Source organism: Pipistrellus hanaki, assembly GCF_964339955.1.
Source record: "Pipistrellus hanaki genome assembly, chromosome: 4".
NCBI classification, from domain to species: domain Eukaryota; kingdom Metazoa; phylum Chordata; class Mammalia; order Chiroptera; family Vespertilionidae; genus Pipistrellus; species Pipistrellus hanaki.
This window is the reverse complement of record NC_140506.1, coordinates 68,865,783-68,886,936: the sequence shown is the minus strand read 5'-3', so window position 1 is coordinate 68,886,936 and position 21,154 is coordinate 68,865,783. Positions and strand designations below refer to the sequence as shown.

At 37.9% G+C, this 21,154-nt stretch overlaps 1 protein-coding gene across 1 annotated transcript in view; it reads right to left on the bottom strand.

Annotated features, from left to right (window-relative positions):
• CCDC192 (coiled-coil domain containing 192) overlaps positions 1–21,154 on the bottom strand; it is a gene marked incomplete at its 5' end in the record, with an annotated part of 177,568 nt that overhangs the window by 125,171 nt on the left and 31,243 nt on the right. The window contains 2 exons of the mRNA XM_084880949.1: positions 1,180–1,236; positions 2,026–2,157. Of these exons, the coding sequence (XP_084737075.1) occupies positions 1,180–1,236; positions 2,026–2,157 (189 nt within the window). The remainder of the gene's footprint in view (positions 1–1,179; positions 1,237–2,025; positions 2,158–21,154) is intronic.

Sequence of the window (21,154 nt, the reverse complement as noted above, 5' to 3'; positions counted from 1 at the left end):
CCCCCGAGGGGTTTGTTGTTCATATTGGCCACTTAACTTGACTGGCCAATGTCCTTAATTGAGAAGCCATCCCATGACACTCAAGATATAGACAGAGGAGGTCATTAAGGAGGTCTTTGAGGAAGCGCTTAGGGCATCAAAGTTGTTCAGATCCTTGGGAAGGGATAGCGTCAGGGTGATGGCTGATTTGTGTGCATGCATATGCAAGGGTATTGTGGCAAGAGATGCTCATTAGTTGTTCTCTGAGTAAACCTAGCTAAAATATAAATGAAATCCACCCTAGAAAGTCATAGGGTTTCTCTCAGGGATGCACTTGCTGTTTAAGATAGACAATTCTGTATCAGATTTGTTTTTATGATCAGCTAAAAATCATAAGATTGGGGCAGAATGAATATATATATAGAACAGTCAACAGTGCTGCTTGAAATAGTGTTGAAAGACTGGCAGTTTCAGCATTGCCTGAATCTAGTATCACCTAGCAGTACAAAGCCTCAGGTTCCACTCCAGGTATACAGGAAACAGACTTTCTAGGCAATGTGCTTTTAAGAATCTTCTACATTAAAAATAAATTAATAGAAAAATAAAAGTTTTCCAAATAATTCTTGCTATACTAAGATTTAAGAAGAACTGTTGTAGACCTATATTCAATGTGTCGAAAATTTCTACTTTCCTGTAACTCACTAAACTGGCCTGCTTTCCTTGTCTTTCAACTTTTTGTTTCCAGTTGTTTTATCCTGGTGGCACCTGATCAGACCACCTGGTTATATAGGAACTCAATTTTATGTCTTAGCATCCACATAAATCAGAATTCTTTTATGCAACTCTATAAAAATACTGATTCTTAGTTTTGTGATTTGGTTTGCAATAAAAACACCATTTTTTATTATTTATGTATTTATTTTTATATATTGATTTTGAGAGAGAGATGGAGAGAAAGAGAGAGAGAGATAAACATTGATTTCTTGTTCTCCTTACTTATGCATTCATTGGTTGATTCTTGTATGTGCCCTCACTGGGGATTGAACCCACAACCTTGGCATATTGGGACAACATTCTAACTAACTGAACTACCCAGACAGGGCTTGAATGACCACAGTTAAAACTTCTGAAAATTTTCTGCTCACGTCCAGGATAACAATAGTATAAATTAAGAGATGAAAAAGGGAAAAAAGTGCTTACATGGGCTGTGAGTTGCTCCTGGGAAGCTTTCACTTCAGCTTGTAATTTCTCAATGTACTGAAATGGAGAAAAGTTTAGAAACTAAGTATATAACTATTCTTTTTTACATATTCAAAGTATTCCAAATATAAATATGTATGAGGTCTCAAGTCACTGAATAGCATTATCTCAGCTAGTGGTTTTGAAAATTTTCATTAAAAAATTATTGCATCTATCCCTATTTCTTTTCCATCCTATAGAAGAGCACAATGATAAAGTATTATACATGAGTTTGTTAAGAGTTGACTGGAAAAAATAATACCTGCTCATATACTGTAGGTAATGCTAACCTACCTTATATTCTATATACATATATATGAGGCCAAATAGATTTTATATATATGGATATGTTTTTCTAAGAATATATATTAATATATATAATAAATTTATATAATAATCATATATAAATGTCCAGAGATACAGAGGATAATAACTTCTTATAAAGAAATTGATTAAAAGCATTTGCCAAATCTTCTGATGTACTGTTATATTATATAGAAACTATTCCTTGATTGAAACCTTGAAACCTTGAAAACTAAGAAATATTTGTATAGTCAATACCATTTACTAAATAAAGTATTAAGATAAGACATTTAAAAGGGATACATGTCAAACAAACTTTAAAAATATTACTATGTAAATATTTATCAGGGAGTACAATTACTAGTATGTTTAGCAAATACAAATATTATTTGCCATCTTGAACTTAAACCCAAACTTCCAACTCAACCAGTAAGGACAGCAGAATTGTCAGTTCATATCAATGCAGGTAACTTTTAAAATGAAGGTGATCTTTCTTCTACATACCTCGTCTTTTTCAAGAACCATTTTCTCGTACGGTCCCCCACTGTGTTCCTTGTGGTCCAGAGCCTTTAGTTTTGCCTCCAGCCAGGAAATTTGCTCCAGCAGTTTTGTCTTTGTTTCTTCAGAGGCTGAAAGCTAAAGACATTTGCTTGTAAGGGTATACTGGCACAGTGACTTTTTAAAAAGCTTCTTCTTAAAAGTCCAATATGTAAACTAATTACCTCCACCAATATCTATTAAATATGAAAATGGCTTCTTGAATATTCCTCATTGATGGCAGGTGAAACAACATCATAGAGAGGAAAATAACATTGCTTTTATTTATTTTTTCATAATAAAGATTTTTTGGGCAAGAGATGAGATCAATAGTTATAGCAGGCAGAGAGATTTCTGATGCAGTCATCTCAACCATCATCTTTATTATGTTTCAAGGTCACTTTATTTGTACAGCTGTATCTGAAATCTGCACTGTGCTTTCCACGTGGCTCTTGAAAGGGAACTCTTGGGGGACTACAGCTCTCTAGAAAGTGGAGGAGGTCTGACCCCCTTAAATGATTACCATATAAGCAGCTGGGTAGATGGGGCTAAAGGGAAAACATGCAGGAATTTCAAGTTGAAGTCTGATCAAAGGCTAGTCTATGCTAAACTTAACAACAACAACCAAGTCTAGAAGTGACTGCCTTTGTTTGTAGATTCTTCTTGGGAAAGTGGTAGTTTGATAGTCCCTAGTCCCTTGATTCCCTTGGAGAGCCTGGACCAGCTTTTCCTTTCATCCAGGCAGCTTGCTGTGCGTTTCCTCCCCGTAGGTCAGCAACAACTGTGAGTGCCTGGGAAGGGACACACAGCCTTGCATTCATTCCAGGTGCAGCGTAACCCCTGGGGGGGTGGGGGGGAGGCGTCTCAGAGGATGCATGCCGCTTTCATATTCCTCTAAGCATTATTGTGAATCATATTGTCTTATCTCGAAAAGTGCAGCCAGTATTTAATGACAATGTACCAAACATGAAGAGGTTGGTCTGCTCTGGAAATCAGGCGGGAACTGGCATCCATCCATCCATCGACACAAATCATCCACTTAAATGTTTGTCTCGTTGGCTCTCTCCGCAGCCATTATGTTATATGCTGGGTGTTGGGAGCACCTGAGACTTGGTGGGGAAGTTGTAAGGTGGACATTCTGAGAAAAGGGAAGTGTGTGGAAGGCCGCCTGCCCTGTTTATCGGAGTTCCAGCTTAGGGGAGACTTAGGGGAGTGTGGAAGGCGGTGCCCCTAATTATTCCTCGACCTTTCCAAACAAGTCTATACGTGTGCAGACCCCCGGGTGTTTACTGGAATCCTTATGCTTAATCCCTCGATGCCCTTGCCTAGAGGACAATGTAAGCACATGTGTCCTCCCAAGATTGCTCACCCTACTGATGGTATCTAAAGATAAGAACTACAATAAAAGGCCAATGAGGCAGGTAATCAAGGTGGCCTGGCTCCTTCAGCAGGCCGTCCCTTAGCCCTATCCTTCCTCCTCCCCCACCACCACCACCACTGAAACTGTGTCCGAGTAATCTGTTCATCCACCCTTCAGGGGCTGCTGGTCAGCCCCGGCAGCTAGGGATTACGAAAGCAAAATGTAAGGACCATGTATGTCATGTACTACTGGCCATGCCTTTCTACTCTCGGTGACTTAGGGGGCCTGTGGTGCACCGTGGGGGCACTAACACATTTAACTCTTGGGTGCATGATGGTTTGGGAATGTAATCTAGTTTCTCTGAGCACCCTACCTGATTACACAGTTTAGAGTAACAGCTTAGCATACAGACGCTTGAGTCAGACCCTTTGGGTAAAAATCTGTTTGCTTCTTGCTATCTATGTGATTTGGGCAAGTTGTTCATCTCTCTGGGCTTGATTTTCTTATCTGTACATGGGAACGGGGATGAAAAAATTGTACTCATCTTATGGGTTTGCTTTGAGGATTATTTGAGTTTATATAGGGAAGCACTAAAAATGTCTGGAACATAAAGTACCCAGTAGCTATTATTATTTCAGCTGCTTCCTCTAGATTGCAGTAAGCACTCAAATGGGTTTTATCCAAATATTTATTAGTTATCCTATATGATAAAAGGCTAACATGCAAATTGTCTCTATGGACGGAAGTTCAACAGACTGGGAGTTAGATGTGGGCTGATCACCAGGGGGTGTCGCAGAACATTGTGGGTGTTGGCCATGTGGCGCTGGCGGCAGGCGGCAGTGGAGGCACTGCTGGCCCTGATGAGCCCCGATGAGAGTGGGACCACGGTGGGATGGTGGAGCAGGTGAGTGGGTGGTGGCAGGCCAAGGCAGGTGTGAAGAGAGGCCCTGGCTGACAGCCAGCAACCTCTAGGGATCCCACACATGCGTGAATTTTGTCCACTGGGCTTCTAGTCTAATTATAAAACAAAATTATCTGAAGACTTCACAGCCTCAATGAGCTGGTTACCCTAAACTCAAATTGTATTTGCTTTGTTTACTTCCTGCAACCATTCAAGACATCAGGGGGAAAAGTCTCTAGGTCTAGTATATTTTTTTCACAATATATTCTTTCTCAGTCTGGCCTATTTTGTTTCCATATTTCTCCTGATCCTGTAATTCCTCTAGTCACTATTTGGTTGTCTATCTATTCTTTATTGCTTTAGGCTTTTATTCATTCACTCAATAGATATTCATTTATTCAGTCATTTGTTAAGGATATATGTGGGACATTTGTTAAGGATATATGTGGGACATTTATTATATGTAAGACTTTGGAGGTAAAAAATGTAAAAAAACAAACAAACACCTGATGTTCATATTTTCAAATACATCACACTGTACCAAATATTTTAAAAACTATTATATAAGATAAAAGTGTATAGGTAAGTAATAATCATAATTAACATTTACTGGGTACATCTCAGGCATTCTGCCAAGTCTTTTATCCAAAGACTTCAGATGAGAAAAAAAATCAAGAAGTTCAATTTGGTTGTATAACTTGCCCAAGGAAGTATCAAGTAAATGTTAGAACCCAAGCTTGTGGTAGTGGACATTGGGTCTGATACTCTAAACCCAAATTTGACCCCAGCTCAAGACGAGGGGCGTGATAATCACAACAATCCTGTTCTCATTGCTGTTGATTGGTTCAGGAATCAAAGCCTAAAGCAATCAGAGCCTTGCTTTTCTTTGGCAACAGTTAACCTCGTATAAGGAGATGCGATCTGACTTGGACCACTCACTACACAGGAGGAACTTTGATGATCTGGAGAAGTACTCTCTCTTATCCATCAGATATGAATGCTACTGTAGCCATCCTATTAATATCAGGAAGGCAGTTATGTGATAGAACCACACTCTAAATGGAAGAATGGAAAAAATCTGGTCTGGTTCACCATTACTGAAATATTTTATCAAGCAATCTTGAAGAATGTCCTATCTTGAGACTTATACTTAATGAGATAATACATTTCCTTATTGTGTAGGAGTTGAGTTTTCTATTGCATTCTACTAATAGAATACTCGATGTCTGATTCCAAAATTCCATGCTCTTGACAACAAGTCAGTAAAATCCATAGAAAAACAGCAATAACTACATTTATTCGGTAGCTACTTATATATGTGCTATTTATATACGTGCTACCTTATTCTATTGCTCAAAACCCTAGAAGAACTTTTATTTGTATTTGTTCTTATTATCATTATTTAAAGATTGAGAGACTAGATGCTTTTAGTGATGAATTAACTTGCCCATAGCTAATAAGAAGAGGTTGATTTGGATACAGATTGGTTTGCTTCTACCTCTGGGTTCTATATTATATTCAAACCCTAATTCTGAGGCCTGTGATTCTCCCCATCCCTCTTACTATGTGGCCTTCAGCATTGTTTCTCACATGTTTGTTTCCTTATTTACCTGAAGAAAATCAATTTTGTTTTTAAGGCTTGAGAATTCTGACCTGTCATCTTACTTCCTTTTTATATGGATACCAACCCCATCTCATTCCTCTCCACCTGTCAGGAACTTCTGCCTTCATATCTCTCTGACTCAGACACATTTATTTCCAGTTCAGCTTAGCTCTAAAGCATCTAGACTTGGAGTCAGGAGAGCTATGTTTTAGCCTTCCCCCCAACAATTCACTGACACCATGACCTTGGTACCATAATAAGGTTTTACTGTGCTACCTTTCAATATTTTTACATGCTAGTCATATGTATTCAAACTAGATTGTAAATTTTCTAGAAGGTTGAATGGAGAGTTCAGTTAAGACTTACAACGAGACATAATCAAATTGGCCAGGAACAATTTTTGCTAAAATTGTTCCATTTATTAACTTTTAAACTATGAGTCTTAATTTGCAAATGTATCATCACCTCACAAAAGCAGGGTAAAGGGATATTGTGTCCTCTTCATGTGGGGCAAGAATAGTAATGTTGGAGCAAGAACTAGTAATTTACTGTTGGATTACATTACATAATAGTGAAACTGTTTATCAGCATAGGAAAATTGGTACTTCCCCAGTCCCTTTGAAAAAACGGCCCATTAAATAAACCTGATAGTCCAAAAGGAAAGAGACGAGAGGAAAATAAAATTAAAGGTACACATTTAATTTTTTTTTTTAAAATGTAAGCACTGCGTAAAAGATTGTGCTTTACCTTAAGTCACAATGCTAGCTGCCAAAACTTTGAATTCACTTCATTGTTTTGATGGGGGTTTAGAACTTTTCAAAGTCTAATTTTCAATTCAGGAAACCCTTAAGATCTATGCCTAAATTTAAATTCAGATTATGGGATAGAAAACAAAGCATCAAAGTAAGTAAGAGGAAATTCAAGTTAGAAGCGACAAGATATCACAATTGAACTTTAAAACTCTGGAGACCTTGGGCATTGTTTCCTTTCTTTTTTTCTTTCCTGTTCTTTTTTACTTTTTCCATAAGAACTACTTTGTTTTATAGAGTAACAGTTTTGAAAGAGCATAGAAATAAAAGCTCAGTCCAACTTAGAATCAAGTATCTGCTTACAGAAAGAGTAGAAATTCTCCTAGTTTTGAAGGGATAGTTTTTTATATATCCTACTTAGCCAGTTTTGCTGGAACAGACAGTTAACATGATGCTGGGAAGAGAATATTCTACCTTTCTCTCCTTTTGAAGACAAGGACCCCTTCCCCTCTGTTCATGATCCTAACAACTATGGAGTGAAGAGGTGATTTAAGAAAGCATAACAACATTTGTCTTAAGAATTGTGTAAAATAGATAACTTCATATTATATACTTGAAGCTGTGCAAATTCATAAAAAAAAATTTCAACTTTCAATATATACCTCAATGTTCAATAAAGATCACTATAGAATACTAGGGGCCCAGTGCACCTTGAATGGAACTGTGAGCCATGAGCCTGCAGTGGGTACAAGGGAGGATCTCAGCTCATTCTCTGTGCCTCTGCCTGGCCCCTCCCACCGTGGCCCCTAGTCCCCTGTCTGCCAACAGCCCCTACTGCTGCCGCTCCCATGTTGATAGTGCTGGCCCCACTCACACCCACTGATGGCACAGAGTGATTGGGGCTGGTGCCAGCAGTGCTTGCAAGCAGGGCTAGCACCGTCAGCAGGTGTAAGTGGCCATGGCTGATGCCCAGATTGTCTCTCAGGAGCAGAGGGAGGTGGAAAAGCCCTCAGGGGCGATTGGGGCTAGCAGCCATTGCTCGTACCCGCTGACAGCATCGAGTGCCAGGTGCCAGCAGCAGGTGCAAGTAGTGGCTCTGGCACTGGCTGCAGGTGCAAGCAGGGTGGGGTGGTGGCAGTGTGTGTGAACAGCGGCTCCAGCACCTTGCTGACAGCACCAAGCTATCAGAGCCAGTGCCAGGTGCCGGCAGTGGGTATGAACGCGTTGGTGCCGGTGGCAGGTGCAAGTTGCCTGGTGGGACCATGGCCTGTGGGAGTAAAGAATTTCAGTAACCAGAGGCTCATCCCAGTGACAGTGACTGGTGCCCCACCTTGGTTTGGCACCCTCGCTCACCTGCTCCACCATCCAACCACAACGATGCTCACCATGTTTCACACTCTGCTGCCTGCTACTGACACCTGACATGTTCTTTGCATGCCCCCTGGTGGTCAGCACACATCATAGCGATCGGTTGTTCGGTTGTTCCGCCGTTTGGTCTATTTGCATATTAGGGTTTTATATATATAGATTGCAATACAGTTAAAACCAAAAGAAGATAAATTTTATCTGCTGTACAATGTATTGATAAAGTCAAGAAAGGGTATTGATATATTTTAAAATTGTACTCAAGATAATAGTTAAGACAAAATGATTGAACTTCACAGAGGATGGCAGAGTAGGAAGCTGCAGAAATTGATCCCTCCACTTAAACAACTATTGAGCTGACAAGAACTGTCAGAACTAACCATTTCAGAACTCTAGAGTCTAGGAGAATAGTTGTAGCATTCAGGGAAGAATTTTATGAGTAAAGAGACTGGCAAGCAAGGAAACCTCTATCAGGTCACTGGCTAACTATAGAGATAATGGAACAGGAAACTTTAGTGACCACACATGATAAGCAATTGCAAAATTACTTTAGAAAAATAACAAATATATAACTGCAGCCCTCAGTAAGCAATAATAGCAATTCTCGGGGAAGAGAATCTGATTTACAGAGTTACCACATTACAACATTTAAAATTTCTAATTCTCAACAAAAAATTATAATTCTTACCAAGCCAAGTATTACCTGTTTACAAAAAGAAAGAAAGAGATAAACAATTATTTTTTTAGGAAATCCAGACACTGAACTTTTGGATTTCTGAACAAATACTTTAACTACCTTAAATATGCTCAAAGGGCTGAAGTAAACCACAGGCAAAGAAGTAAAACAAATAAGAAGAATGGTGTATGAGCAAGTAGGGGGATAGGAATAAAGAGATAGAAGTTATGGAAACCAAGTAGAAATTCTGGAGTTGAAAAGAAAAATAGTTGAAATAAAAAAATTAATTAGAAGGGTTCATTAGCATATATAAGCAGGCAGATGAAAGAACCAGCAAACTTGAAGATATGATAGCTGAAATTACCCAGTCTGAGGAGCAGAAAGAAAAAAAAGAATTAAGGGAAATGAACAGAGCCTAAGGGACCTATGGGATACTACAAAGCATATTAACATATATATTATAGAACTAAAAGTAATTTAATAAGATACAGAAAAGTAAAAGCTAATCAAAATGGTATACTAGAAAAAAAAATCAAACACAAAAGAAGCAGCATTGGAGGAGTTGATAAAATTACCCAGAGAAAACAAATAGCAAAGGAAAAGAAGTATGTGTTTCATTATCAGCAGTACATTAAAAGTAAGTGGATTAGACTGACCAATTAAAACAAACAAACAAACAAACAAACAAAAACACAGAGTAGGCCCTGGTCAGGCAGCTCATTTGATTAGAGTATTATCTCAGGACAGCAAGGTTGTGGGTTTGATCCCCCAAAGAGCACACATAAGAATCAACCAGTGAATGAATAAATAAGTGGGACAGTGAGTCAATGTTTCCCACTCTTTAAATCAATTTAAAAAAGATGTTCTAGAAGAATGGATAAAAAGCATGATTTAAATATGCTGCTTACAAGAGACTAACTTGAGATTCAAAGAAACAAATAGGTTGAAAGTGAAAAGTTGAAAAAACATATTCCATGCAACTACGTAGTAACCAAAAAAAAAAAAAAAAAAAAAGAGCTGGAGAGACTATACTAATACTAAACAAAATAGATAATAAATCAAAATCATTACAAAACACCATTGATAAAAGGGTTAATTCACTATAATTATTAACATATATGCATCAAACAACAGATCCCCAGAATATATGAAATGATTATTGACAGAATTTAAAGAAGAAATAGATAGTAATAAATAGTAATAGAGACTTTAATACCAACTTTTAATAAAAGCTAGAACATCTAGACAGAAAATCAATAAGGAAATATATGTGGACAATACTACAAACCAACTAGATGTAGTAAATATATGAAAGACAATCCACCAAACAACATCATAATATACATACTTCTCAATTGTACATGAAACATTCTCCAGGATAAACCATATGTTAGGCCATAAAATAATTCTCAATAAATTTAAAAGGATTGAAAAGTAACTTCCCTGACTACAGTGAAATGAAACTAGAAATCAGTAACAACAATGTATGTACCTTAATTAAAGCATGCTGCTAAAAATGCTAACTATTGTGTGAGCCTTCAGTGAGTTGTAATATGTTTGCATCAATGTTGGATGGTTGCTGAAGGATGGGTGGCTGTGGCAATTTCTTGAAATAAAACAGCAATGAAAGTTGCTGTGTTGATTGACTCTTCCTTTTATGAAGATTTCTCTATAGCATGTTATGCTATATGATAGCATTTTACCCACAGTAGAAATTCTTTCAGATTTTGAGTAAATTGCTGCTGTTTTATCAACTAAGTTTATGTAATATTCTAAATCCTTTGTTGTCATTTCAAGTCTTTATAGCATTTTCATCAGGAGCAAATCTGTGACTCTTCCTTTCATTGGAACACTAAGAGGCCACTGTGGTGTTATTAATTGTCTTAATTTCAATATTATTGTGTCTTAGGGCATAGGGAGGCCCCCAAAAAAGGGGAATGATGAGGAATAGCCAGATGGCAAGGCAGTCAGAACACACATATTTGTTGATTAACTTTGCCATCTTAAATGGGCATGGTTCATGGTGACTCAGAAAATTACATTCGTAACATCAAAAATCACTAATCATAGATCACCAAAACAAATCTAATAATAATGAAAAGGTTAAAATATTATAAAAATAACCAAAATATGACAGAGACACAAAGTAAACAAATACTGTTGGAAAATAGTGCCAACAGACTTGTTTGATGTAGGGTTGCCACAAACTTTCAATTTGTAAAAAAAAAAAAAAAAAAAAAAAAAAAGTATCAGTGAAATGCAGTAAAGCAAAGCACAATAAAATGATATGACTATAAAGAAAGCAATTCTATCCCCAATAGCACCCAAAAGAATAAATTACCAAGTAATAAATTACCAAGTAATAAATAACCAAAGAGGTGTAAGAGTGATATAGTGAAAACTATAAAACATTGTTGAAGGAATTAATGAAGATCTAAATAAATGGAAAGATATTCCATGTTCCTGAATTGCAAAAGTTAATGTTGTTAAGATGGCCATACTTCCCATAGCAAACTACAGAGTTAATACAGCCCCTATTAAAATTACAATGGCTTTCTTTGCAGAAATGGAAAGCCAACCCTCAAATTCATATGGAATCTCAAAGACCCAGAATTGCCAAAACAATCTTGTTAAAGAACAACGAAGTTGGAGGACTCACACTTCCCAATTTCAAAATGCACTACTGCCAAGCTACAGTAATCAAAACGGTGTCTTACTAGGCATAAAGATAGTCATGCAGACCAATGAAATAGAATTGAGATTACAGAAAGAAATCCAAATATTTATGACTGACTAAGTTTCAACAATAGTGCGAAGACCATTCAATAGGCAAAGAAGAGTTTCTTCAATAAATGCTGCTGGAACAACTGGATAACCACATGCAAAATACTGAAGATGTACCCTACCTCACTCCATAAACAAATTTTAACTAACATGAATCTAATTTTAAGAGCAAACCCAAAAGACTTTTAGAAGAAAGCAGGAAAAAGTCTTTAAGCTCTCAGATTTGGCAGTGGATTATTTGACACTAAAAGCACAGCTTTTTATTTGGCACTAAAAGCCCTGCCAGTGTGGCTCAGTGGTTGAGTACCCATTGTGAGCCAAGAGGTCTCCGGTTCAATTTCTGATCAGGGCACATGCCCAGGTTGTGGCTCGATCCCCAGTGGAGGTCGTGCAGGAGACAGCTGATAGATGTTTCTCTCTCATGGATGTTTCTATCTATCCCACATCCTTCCTCTTTCTCTAAAATATATATCAAAAAAGCACAAGCAACAAAATAAAAAGTTAAATTGAACTTCATCAAAATTTCAAAATTTTGTACAGCAAAGGACATTATTAAGATAGTAAAAGTAAACCTATAGCATGAAAGAATATATTTGAAAATCATATAGCTGATAAGGATTTATGTTCCAGACTATACAAAGAACTTTTATAATCCAACAACAAAAGACAATCCAATAAAAAAGTGGGGGGAGAACTTGAATAAACATTTCTCCAAAGAAGTTAAATAAATGGCCAAAAGCACATGGAAAGATGTTCAAGAGCCTTCCCAATGCCCAGTAGATGTCGCGATGAAGTTTAATTTTGCAATATATCTCTGGAATCTTTCATTTCCTTCCCATTTTGTTATTAATATGTAACTATATAAACCCATTTTCATTAATAATTTATGAATAGAATTGGAAATGTTTCTTTAAATTTTTTTTTTCAATTACAGTTTATATTCAATATTATTTTATTAGTTTCAGGAATTCAGTGTAGTGGTTAGTGGAAATGTTTCTTAATTTAAAAAAGTCAACATCTTTGGTCATTAATTAAAGAAATGCAAATCAAAATCACAATGAGATTCCATTTCACAGTCAAAATGATGGCTGGAAATTAAAAAAAAAAAAAAAAAAAAAGGAAAACTAAAAGAAGTTGGTGAAGATATGAAGAAATAAAAACCCTTGTCCATTGCTGGTGGGAAACAGGTTGGTGGGTCATTAAAAAGTTAAAAATAGAATTACCATATAGTCTAACAATTCCATTCCTAGGTATGTATCCAAGAGAAATAAAAACATATATTCACACAGAAACTTGTATACAAATGTTTATAGCAGCATTATTTATAATGCCTAAAGGTGGAAATCCAATGTTCATCAACAGATGAATGATAAACAAATTGTGTCTTATACATACAATGGAATATTACTCAGACACAAAGGGGAATGAAGTACTGACACTTGCTATAACTTGGATGAACCTCAAAAAAATTATGCTAAGTGAAAGAAGCCAGGCACAAAAGGTCACACATTGTGTTATTCCTTTCATATGAAATATCCAGAATAGGTAACCCATAGAGACATAAAGCAGATTAGTGGTTGTCAGGGAATGGGAGGAAGGGAGTGGGGGATGTTTATTTAATGGGTACAAAGTGTTCTGGAGGTGACAAAGTGCTGAAACTTTTGAGAGGTGTTGGTTGCACAACATTTGAAGGCTCTCAATGCCACTGAATTGCATCCTTCAAAATGGTTAATTGTACATTATGTGAACTTAATCTCCATAAAAATAAAAGAAAATGACTTACTAATTAGCTCTCAGTGGTCAAGAAAAATGTTAGCATTACATCCATTTATTGAATGTTATTAGAAAAAAATAACAAAATTGAATTGACTGGTTTCATTTTAAATTAATGAACACAAATCTCAGGCAGTCAACGATGCTCTGTAATAAAAATATAATTGTTTTTCTCCTAGTAAACTAACTTTCCCTGAGATAACTATTACTCTCTACTCTTATCTAATGTCATTTCATACTTTGTCTTCAAAATTCCACTTCACCCCTCACCCCGAGGACCACCTCATCAATAATTCACAGAAAAAATTGAAGCTGCCAGATGGCTGGCTACACCCTCACCTTCCCACCAACCAGTATATAAACCTTGCTGCAGCAGACACTGCTAATCTGTTTCCCAAGAGTTGTTTCCCATTTATCCCTTGCTACCAGACAGTAGATTTGGATTAGCGAGCGGCCATGTGTTTAGAGGAACTTGGCTTTGTCTAACCTCAGGGAATGAATCACAATGAACTAAGCCAGCCATGTTGGTCTCATTCCCGGGTACACTAGCAAAAGAGTATTTTAAGCACGGGCCTGTCATCCTTGGAGCTTGAGGAGACGAATTTTATCAGATTTGTAAAAAAGACACACAGGAGGAAGCACATCCCTTCCCTCAGGATGTTTTGACTGAATATAATGCTTAAAACCACTGCAGATGTCTTACAAGTATGTCACAGTCAACACTGAGGATGGCAGAGCCAAGGATGGCCAACACCTGTGCTCTTGGTGACATTCTTGAGCCACTGAATTAACCAGCCCTGGAACTGCCTCACCTCCAGGCTTATTCTTTTGTGAGAGGATAGCTGTCTTTCTGACACTACATTGGCTTCTGTTACTGGAAGGGGAAAACACCTTTATTGAACAAATGGAGAAGGAGTTCTGACTATAAAAGGCCAATCCTTCCAAGTGGTTTTGAATCCCATCTCATTTGTCACAACACCTTTGCTTCTAGAATTTTCACCTTGCTCCCTCAATCCATTTCTGCATTTATCTATTCCACTCTTTCTGGATGATTCTGTTACAGCAAGTCTCATGAGGTATGAAAGCTGTCCGTTGAACTCTCCGCATCGCCATCTCTAATCATTCAATTTCTATGCTCCTTTTCCCACTCAAACTTCTTAAAATGTTTGCCTCTCCACAGTTTCTTACATACTCTCACTCTTTTTCTTTAAGAATATTGCTTATATAACTGGGAAGTCAGAAATAGATTTTTGTTTAACTCACAACTAGATTTCACAAACTCCAAAGAACTCATAGTATCATCTCTTTTTTAACTCTGTATCTTGGTTCTGCTCCTATATGTTGGCCTCATTATTTCCCAGTGCAGATAAACTTCCTTCACACAGTGGGAAACGTTACCCATGGCCTTCCCGGTTCATGACCTCACGTGTCAGACAATTTGCCCTCCAGTAACAAATTGAAAAAGAACTTGGTTTGGCCCATGCCTGTTTGTAGGACCTCTCCTGGGTCAATATTTATGGTCAGGAAAATGGAATATCGTATTGAATGGGCCTATGTCATATGCTCAAAGATCATTCCTTCTAGTCAGGAACACTGTGGTTGATTGTCACAGAATTATTACAAGATTGAAGCCAGGAGGAGCAATTCTTCAGTCAATGTAGACATAAAAACAGAGGCCAGTTAAATATCACTTTAGCACAATTACACCTTTATGTCCATAAGTATATTCAGTTCTTAAAATGCTCCCGCATAATATGGTGCATCTATCGCACGTAATCCAAAATGCACTCACCTCCTCCTGAAAGGACACAACCCAAAGTCATCTCAAGTTACTGCATCTACCTTCACATTTAGATCTCCAAATTCTGTGTGATACTCCCTGACTGAAATCCAATGAGTCTCATCATCACATGGCACCTAAAGATTAAATAGAAAGTGTATCTCCCTAATATGTCTAAAATTCCCCTTCAGGAAAAGGCAAGGGAAACAACTTACATTAGTGGCAGGCTGTTGCTAGCACCATATTCCACTAGTCAGAGATAATAGAGCCTGTCCGGGCAGTGCAGTGACAGAGGTTTCTGATGTTTGATTCTGTTGCTGACCTCAGGGAGCCTTTCCTTCTATGGCCATGATCAAGAAACAGGCTAGAGGGCATTCCTTTGGTGGGGGTTGTACTAAGTTTGGATTTTGGTATGTCATTAATTCCTCTATTTGTCAGGACCATCTCAGTTATGTTACAGAAACACAGTATACATTGCCTTAGATGAAAGAGAGAACTATTGGGCCATTTAGCTAGGAAGTAGAGGCACAGTTGATTCTGAATCTCAAATTAGATTCTCAGAATTTTCTTGCTCTACCATCATTGGCCTCTCTCTCTCTCTCTCTCCAGAAAAAAGTTTCTAGTGTCCAGGAAGAGAGCTACCCTGAATTATATTTCTCTCCTAACTTCTTCAGTTGGCTTCTGTCCTCCACGACTCTACTGCAACTAATCTTGTTAAAGTAACTAATAATCCTCATTTTACCAAATGTAATGGACAGATTTCTGGTCATCTTTTTTAACCTCCCAGTAAAATATTACATTTGAGCGTCCCATGCCTCTTGAAACACTCTCTTCTTTTTGCTTCCAGGATATGATTCTCTGGATTTCTTCCTGATTCTCAGTTTCCTTGGCTAGATGTCCCATTTCTTCCAATCCTCTAAATATCGAAATCTGAGAGTTTGGCCCTTAGCCCAACTCTCTCCCTTATCTGCACTAATTCTCTAGCTGATTTCATTACATGCCATGATTTAAATGTTAGTCACATGTTTATGACTCAATTTTTTTACATAGTGTCAGACACACACACACACACACACACACACACACAAGTAATATTGTCACTTGAATGTATACTAGGCATCTAAAAATTATTGTATTCAAAATGAACTCATACCATATATCTTCCCCAAATTTCTCTCTCTCAAGAAGTATAACCACCCATCCATACATATCTATTTAAACCACAATATAGCTGAAACTTCTCTTTCTCTCACCATCCATCCAGATGATCACAGAGTACAATGATTAAAACCTCACCATTAAGTAATGTAAATTTTTATGTTCATCTCCTTTCATTGCTTGTACTCCTCTAAACCCACACCCATAAACAGCAATTAATACTGCAGAATAGGTTTCTGGTGTCACTCAGAAACCACTCAAAAACAAACTGAGTTGGCAAACCTTTTTGGAGCTCTACAGAGAAAAGAGTGACTTCATTTAAAAACAAAGCCTTCCCTTGTGCTAAGTGCTTCACGAGCTGACTTAGACTAGTACTACAAACTATGACATTCTTTGGCAATAAATAACAGAAGCCAGCACTTTAAAAATGACCTAACCTATCTGTGGAATGGGCAGGAACCTCTTGCGCTGAAGATACACACTTAGTTCACAGAACTGGTTTGGTCTCATTTTAATTTTACAGCTAAAAACAAACAACAGATTCCTCATCCTACCCCAATCCTGGACAGAGCAAACTTTTACATTTATTAATATTTCTGCCTTTAGAAAGTTATTTCCAGCCATTTTGAGGTTCATGAATATCTTAAAATAGACCTCCAAATGCCTATAATTTAGAAGCATAGTTACTACCTGGATTAGTTTGCTATGGCTGCTGTAAAAGAGCGCCACAAACTGGGTGGTGTAAGCAAAATAACTTTATTGTTTCATAGTTCTGGAGACCAGAAGTCTACGATCAAGGTGTCAGGATGGTTGGTCTCTTATGAGGGCTGTGTAAAAGAATCTCTTCTCTGTCCCTCCTCTAGCTGCTGGTGGTTTTCTGGGGATCGGTGTTCCTTGGCTTGTAGAAGCATGACCCTCGTCTTCCTTCATCTTCACATGGCTCTCTGTATTTCAGTGTCCAAATCTCCAACTTTAATGAGGACAACAGCCCTACTATCGTAGATTGGAGGCCCATCTTACTCTCATATGTCCTCATCTAAATGAATTACATCTGCAACAACCCCATTTTCAGATAAAGTCATATTCTGAGATTGAATTTGAAGGGGACAGAATTGAACCCATAACACCCCTAATTGTAGAAGATAATGAAGGAATATTTGAGCTCTCAGTGAAAACTGAGAGAAATATTTAATGAGAGGTCTGTAAATATAGGCATACCTCAGAGATGTTCTGGGTTCGGTTCCAGACCACTGCAATAAAGTGAGTATCATAATAATGGGGGTCACACAAATGTTTGGTTTTCCTAGTACTTATAAAAGTTATGTTTATACTATATTGTAATCTATTAAGTGTGCAATAGCATTGTGTCTTAAAAAATGTACAGATCTTAATTTAAAAATACTTTATTGCTAAAAGAAATATTGCCAACCATCATGTGAGCCTTCAGTGAGTTGAAATCTTTTCGCTGGTGGAGGGTCTTGTCTTGATGTTGACATAATGTTGATGGCTGCTTTTAATGGGTGTGGTGGGTGCCTGAGACTAGGTGGCTGCAGCAATTTCTTAAAATAAGACAGCAATGAAGTTTGCTGTTTGATCAACTCTTCCTTTCACAAATGACTTCTGTATAGCATGCAATGCCACTTGATAGCATTTTACCCACAGTAAAACTTTTCAATTTGCAGTCAATCCTTACAATACCCTACCAACTAAGTTTATGCAATTTTCTAAATCTTTTGTTGTCATTTCAACAATCTTCACAGCATCTTCATTCATCTCAAGAAACCACTTTCTTTGCTCATCCATAAGAAGCAGCTCCTCATTGTTTTAAGGCTGTGGTTGGCAAACTGTGGCTTGTGAGCCACATACAGCTCTTTGGCCCCTTGAGTGTGGCTCTTCCACAAAATACCATGGCCTGGACGAGTCTATTTTGCTGGTGGATGGTCTTGTCTTGATGTTGACAAGAAGTGGCATTAGAAGAAGTTTAAGTTTTAAAAATTTGGCTCTCAAAAGAAATTTTAATCGTTCTACTATTGATTTTTGGCTCTGTTGACTAATGAGTTTGCCGACCACTGGGTTAAGGCTTTATCATGAGATTGCAGCAATACAGCCACAGCTTCGGGCTCCCTTCTAATTCTGGTTCTCTTGCTATTTCCACCACATCTGCAGTTACTCTTGTAGGGAGCGGTTCTAGGGTCAAGCCTCAGGCTGGCCTGTGGCAGAGCCACAAACAAGTCCCAGCCCAGAGGGCAGAGCTCTCCTACTATAATTAAGCCTGACCTTGTAGCCCTCCCTAATTTCTTCCTACGTAGCAAATGGGCTGTGGGAGGTGCAGCAAGTGTTGCCAAAACAAGAGCATTTGTATACATGTTAATCCACCCTTGTTTTAATCAGACTATGAAATAAAGCATTGGCTTGTAGGCTGGGTCTTTTGTGTCTTCATCCAGACATGGGAGATCTACCAAGCCCCAGCGGTATTCTCTTGTCTGTCTTCAATCCTTCACTGCCTCTCCTCAGGTTCACCCTTGGCCATGCTGGCATGGCACAACTCTTCAACTCAAAGTTATCAATAAGGGTTGGAATGAACTTCTTCCAAACTCCTGTTAATGCTCATATTTTGACCTCTTCCCATGAATCATGATGTCCTTAATGGCATCTAGAATGGTGACTCCTTTCCAGATTTTCAACTTACTTTTCAGATTTTCAGTGCATCAGAGGAATCACTATCTGTGGCAGCTATAGCCTTACAAAATGTATTTCTTAAATAATAAGTCTTAACAGTTAAAACTTCTGATCCATGGGCTGTATAACACTAATCTTATTATACATCTCCCTCAGAACTCTGGGTGAATAGGTGTATTATCAGTGAGCAGTAATATTTTAAAAAAATTTTTTTTTCCTTGAGTGTAAGTCTCTACACTGGATTTAAGATATACAGTAAATTATGTTGTAAAGAAATGTGCTGTCATCCAGGCTTTGATGTTCCTTCTATAGAGCACAGGCAGATTAGATTTAATATAACTCTTCAGAGCCATAAGAGTTTTGCAATGGTACATGAGCATTGGCTTCAACTTAAAAGTCCCCAGCTGCATTACCCCCTAACAAGAGAGTCAGACTGTCCTTTGAAGCTTTGAAGCCAGGCATGTACTTCTCTCTAGCTATGAAAGTCCTAGACAGCATCTTCTTCGAATATAAGGCTGTTTGTCTACATTGAAAAGCCCTTGTTTATTGTAGCCACCTTCATTATCTTAGCTAGGTCTTCTGGATAACTTGCTACAGCTTCCACATCAGCACTTGCTGCTTCACCTTCAAGTTTTGTGTCTGAAGATGGCTTCCTTCCTTAGAACTCACAAACCAACCTCTTCTAGCTTCAAAACTTGTCTTCTGCAGCTTCCTCACTTCTCTCAGCCTTCTCAGAATTGGATTAGGTGTTGGCTTAAGGCAATGTTGTAGCTGGCTTCATCTACTCTCCAGACCACTAAAACTTTTTTCCTGTTTCAATAAGGTTGTTTCACTTTCTTATCATTAGTGTAATCACTGGAGTAGCACTTTTAATTTCCTTCAAGAACTTTTCCTTTGCGTTCACAACTTGGCTCACTGTTTGGCATGAGAGGCCTAGCTTTTGGCCTATTTCAGCTTTTGACATGCCTTACTCATTGAGTTAATCATTTCTAGCTTTTGATTTCAAGTGAGAAACCTGCAACACTTCCCTTCATTTGAATACTTAGAGGCCATTTTAAGGTTATTACTTGGTCTAATTTTAATATTTTTATGTCTCAGGGAATAGGAAAGCCCAAGAAGAGGGAGAGAGAGAGGGCCTGGTGGAGTAGTCAGAACATGTACAACATTTGTCAAATAAATTTGCTGTTTTATATGGGCAAGATTTGTGATATTCTACCCCAAACAATTACAATTGTATCATCAGAGATAACTGGTCACAGATCCCATAACTAATGTAATAATAATAAAAATTTTTACATATTATAAGAATTACCAAAATGTGACACAGAAACACAAAGTGAACAAATGTTGCTAGAAAAACAGCACCAATAGATGATTGATATAGGGTAGTCACACACCTTCAATTTGTAAAAAAATGTAATATCTATAAAGTACAACAAAGAAAAGCACAATAAAATAAGATATGCCTGTAATTGAAATATAGTGGCAGGGCCCATGTATAGAGAGTCTTAAGATTCCTTTAATCTTCAAAAGATATTCTTTGGGCCTTATGAATAGATAAGAATACCAGAGAGAAATGAGACATGGGAAAACGTGAGGCAATTAATCATTGGCTTTGATGTAAAGGTTAAGTGCTGGGATATAAACGTCCAAAAGCAATAAATGTCAGATTCTGAGAAATTGAAGCCAACAATTGCAAGGGCCTGGGATCCATTCAAATAGTGTAGCCAGACCCTCTAATTGCAGCACATTCTCAGAGCACTTTTTTTGGGATAGGGCACAGACTTACCCTGTTGGTAGGACTCTCAGGGTTGACTCAGGAAATGTATTCTACTATCCTTGAGTTTCTCTCAGGGGTCTCTCTACTTAAGCCTCCTTAATGTCTGTATGCTGGAGTCTCATACCTGCTCAGTATTTGATCTTTCATGTGACATTTGGAAAACCTCCCTGTAGACTTGATTGGATGTGTCGGGTGAGGAAGAGAAAAGGATCAAAGCAGCACAGATTTCTAATATGAGCCACAGGGTGGCTGGTGGCACCTATCCCTGGCCTAGGGGAAATGCGAGAGGAACAGATCTGGGGCAGGAAGCTAAGGCGCAGGTGGAGCTTGAATTGACTGTGACCTTGGTGGAGATATTTAGTAGGCAGAGTATGGGGTCAGGAAGAAGATCAGACTAATGATGACGACTTGGTTCTTCTCAACAGATTGTATGCCCTAAAGGCAGGTCTCTAAGGAAGAATGTATAGAAAGAACAGACATCAGGGTCG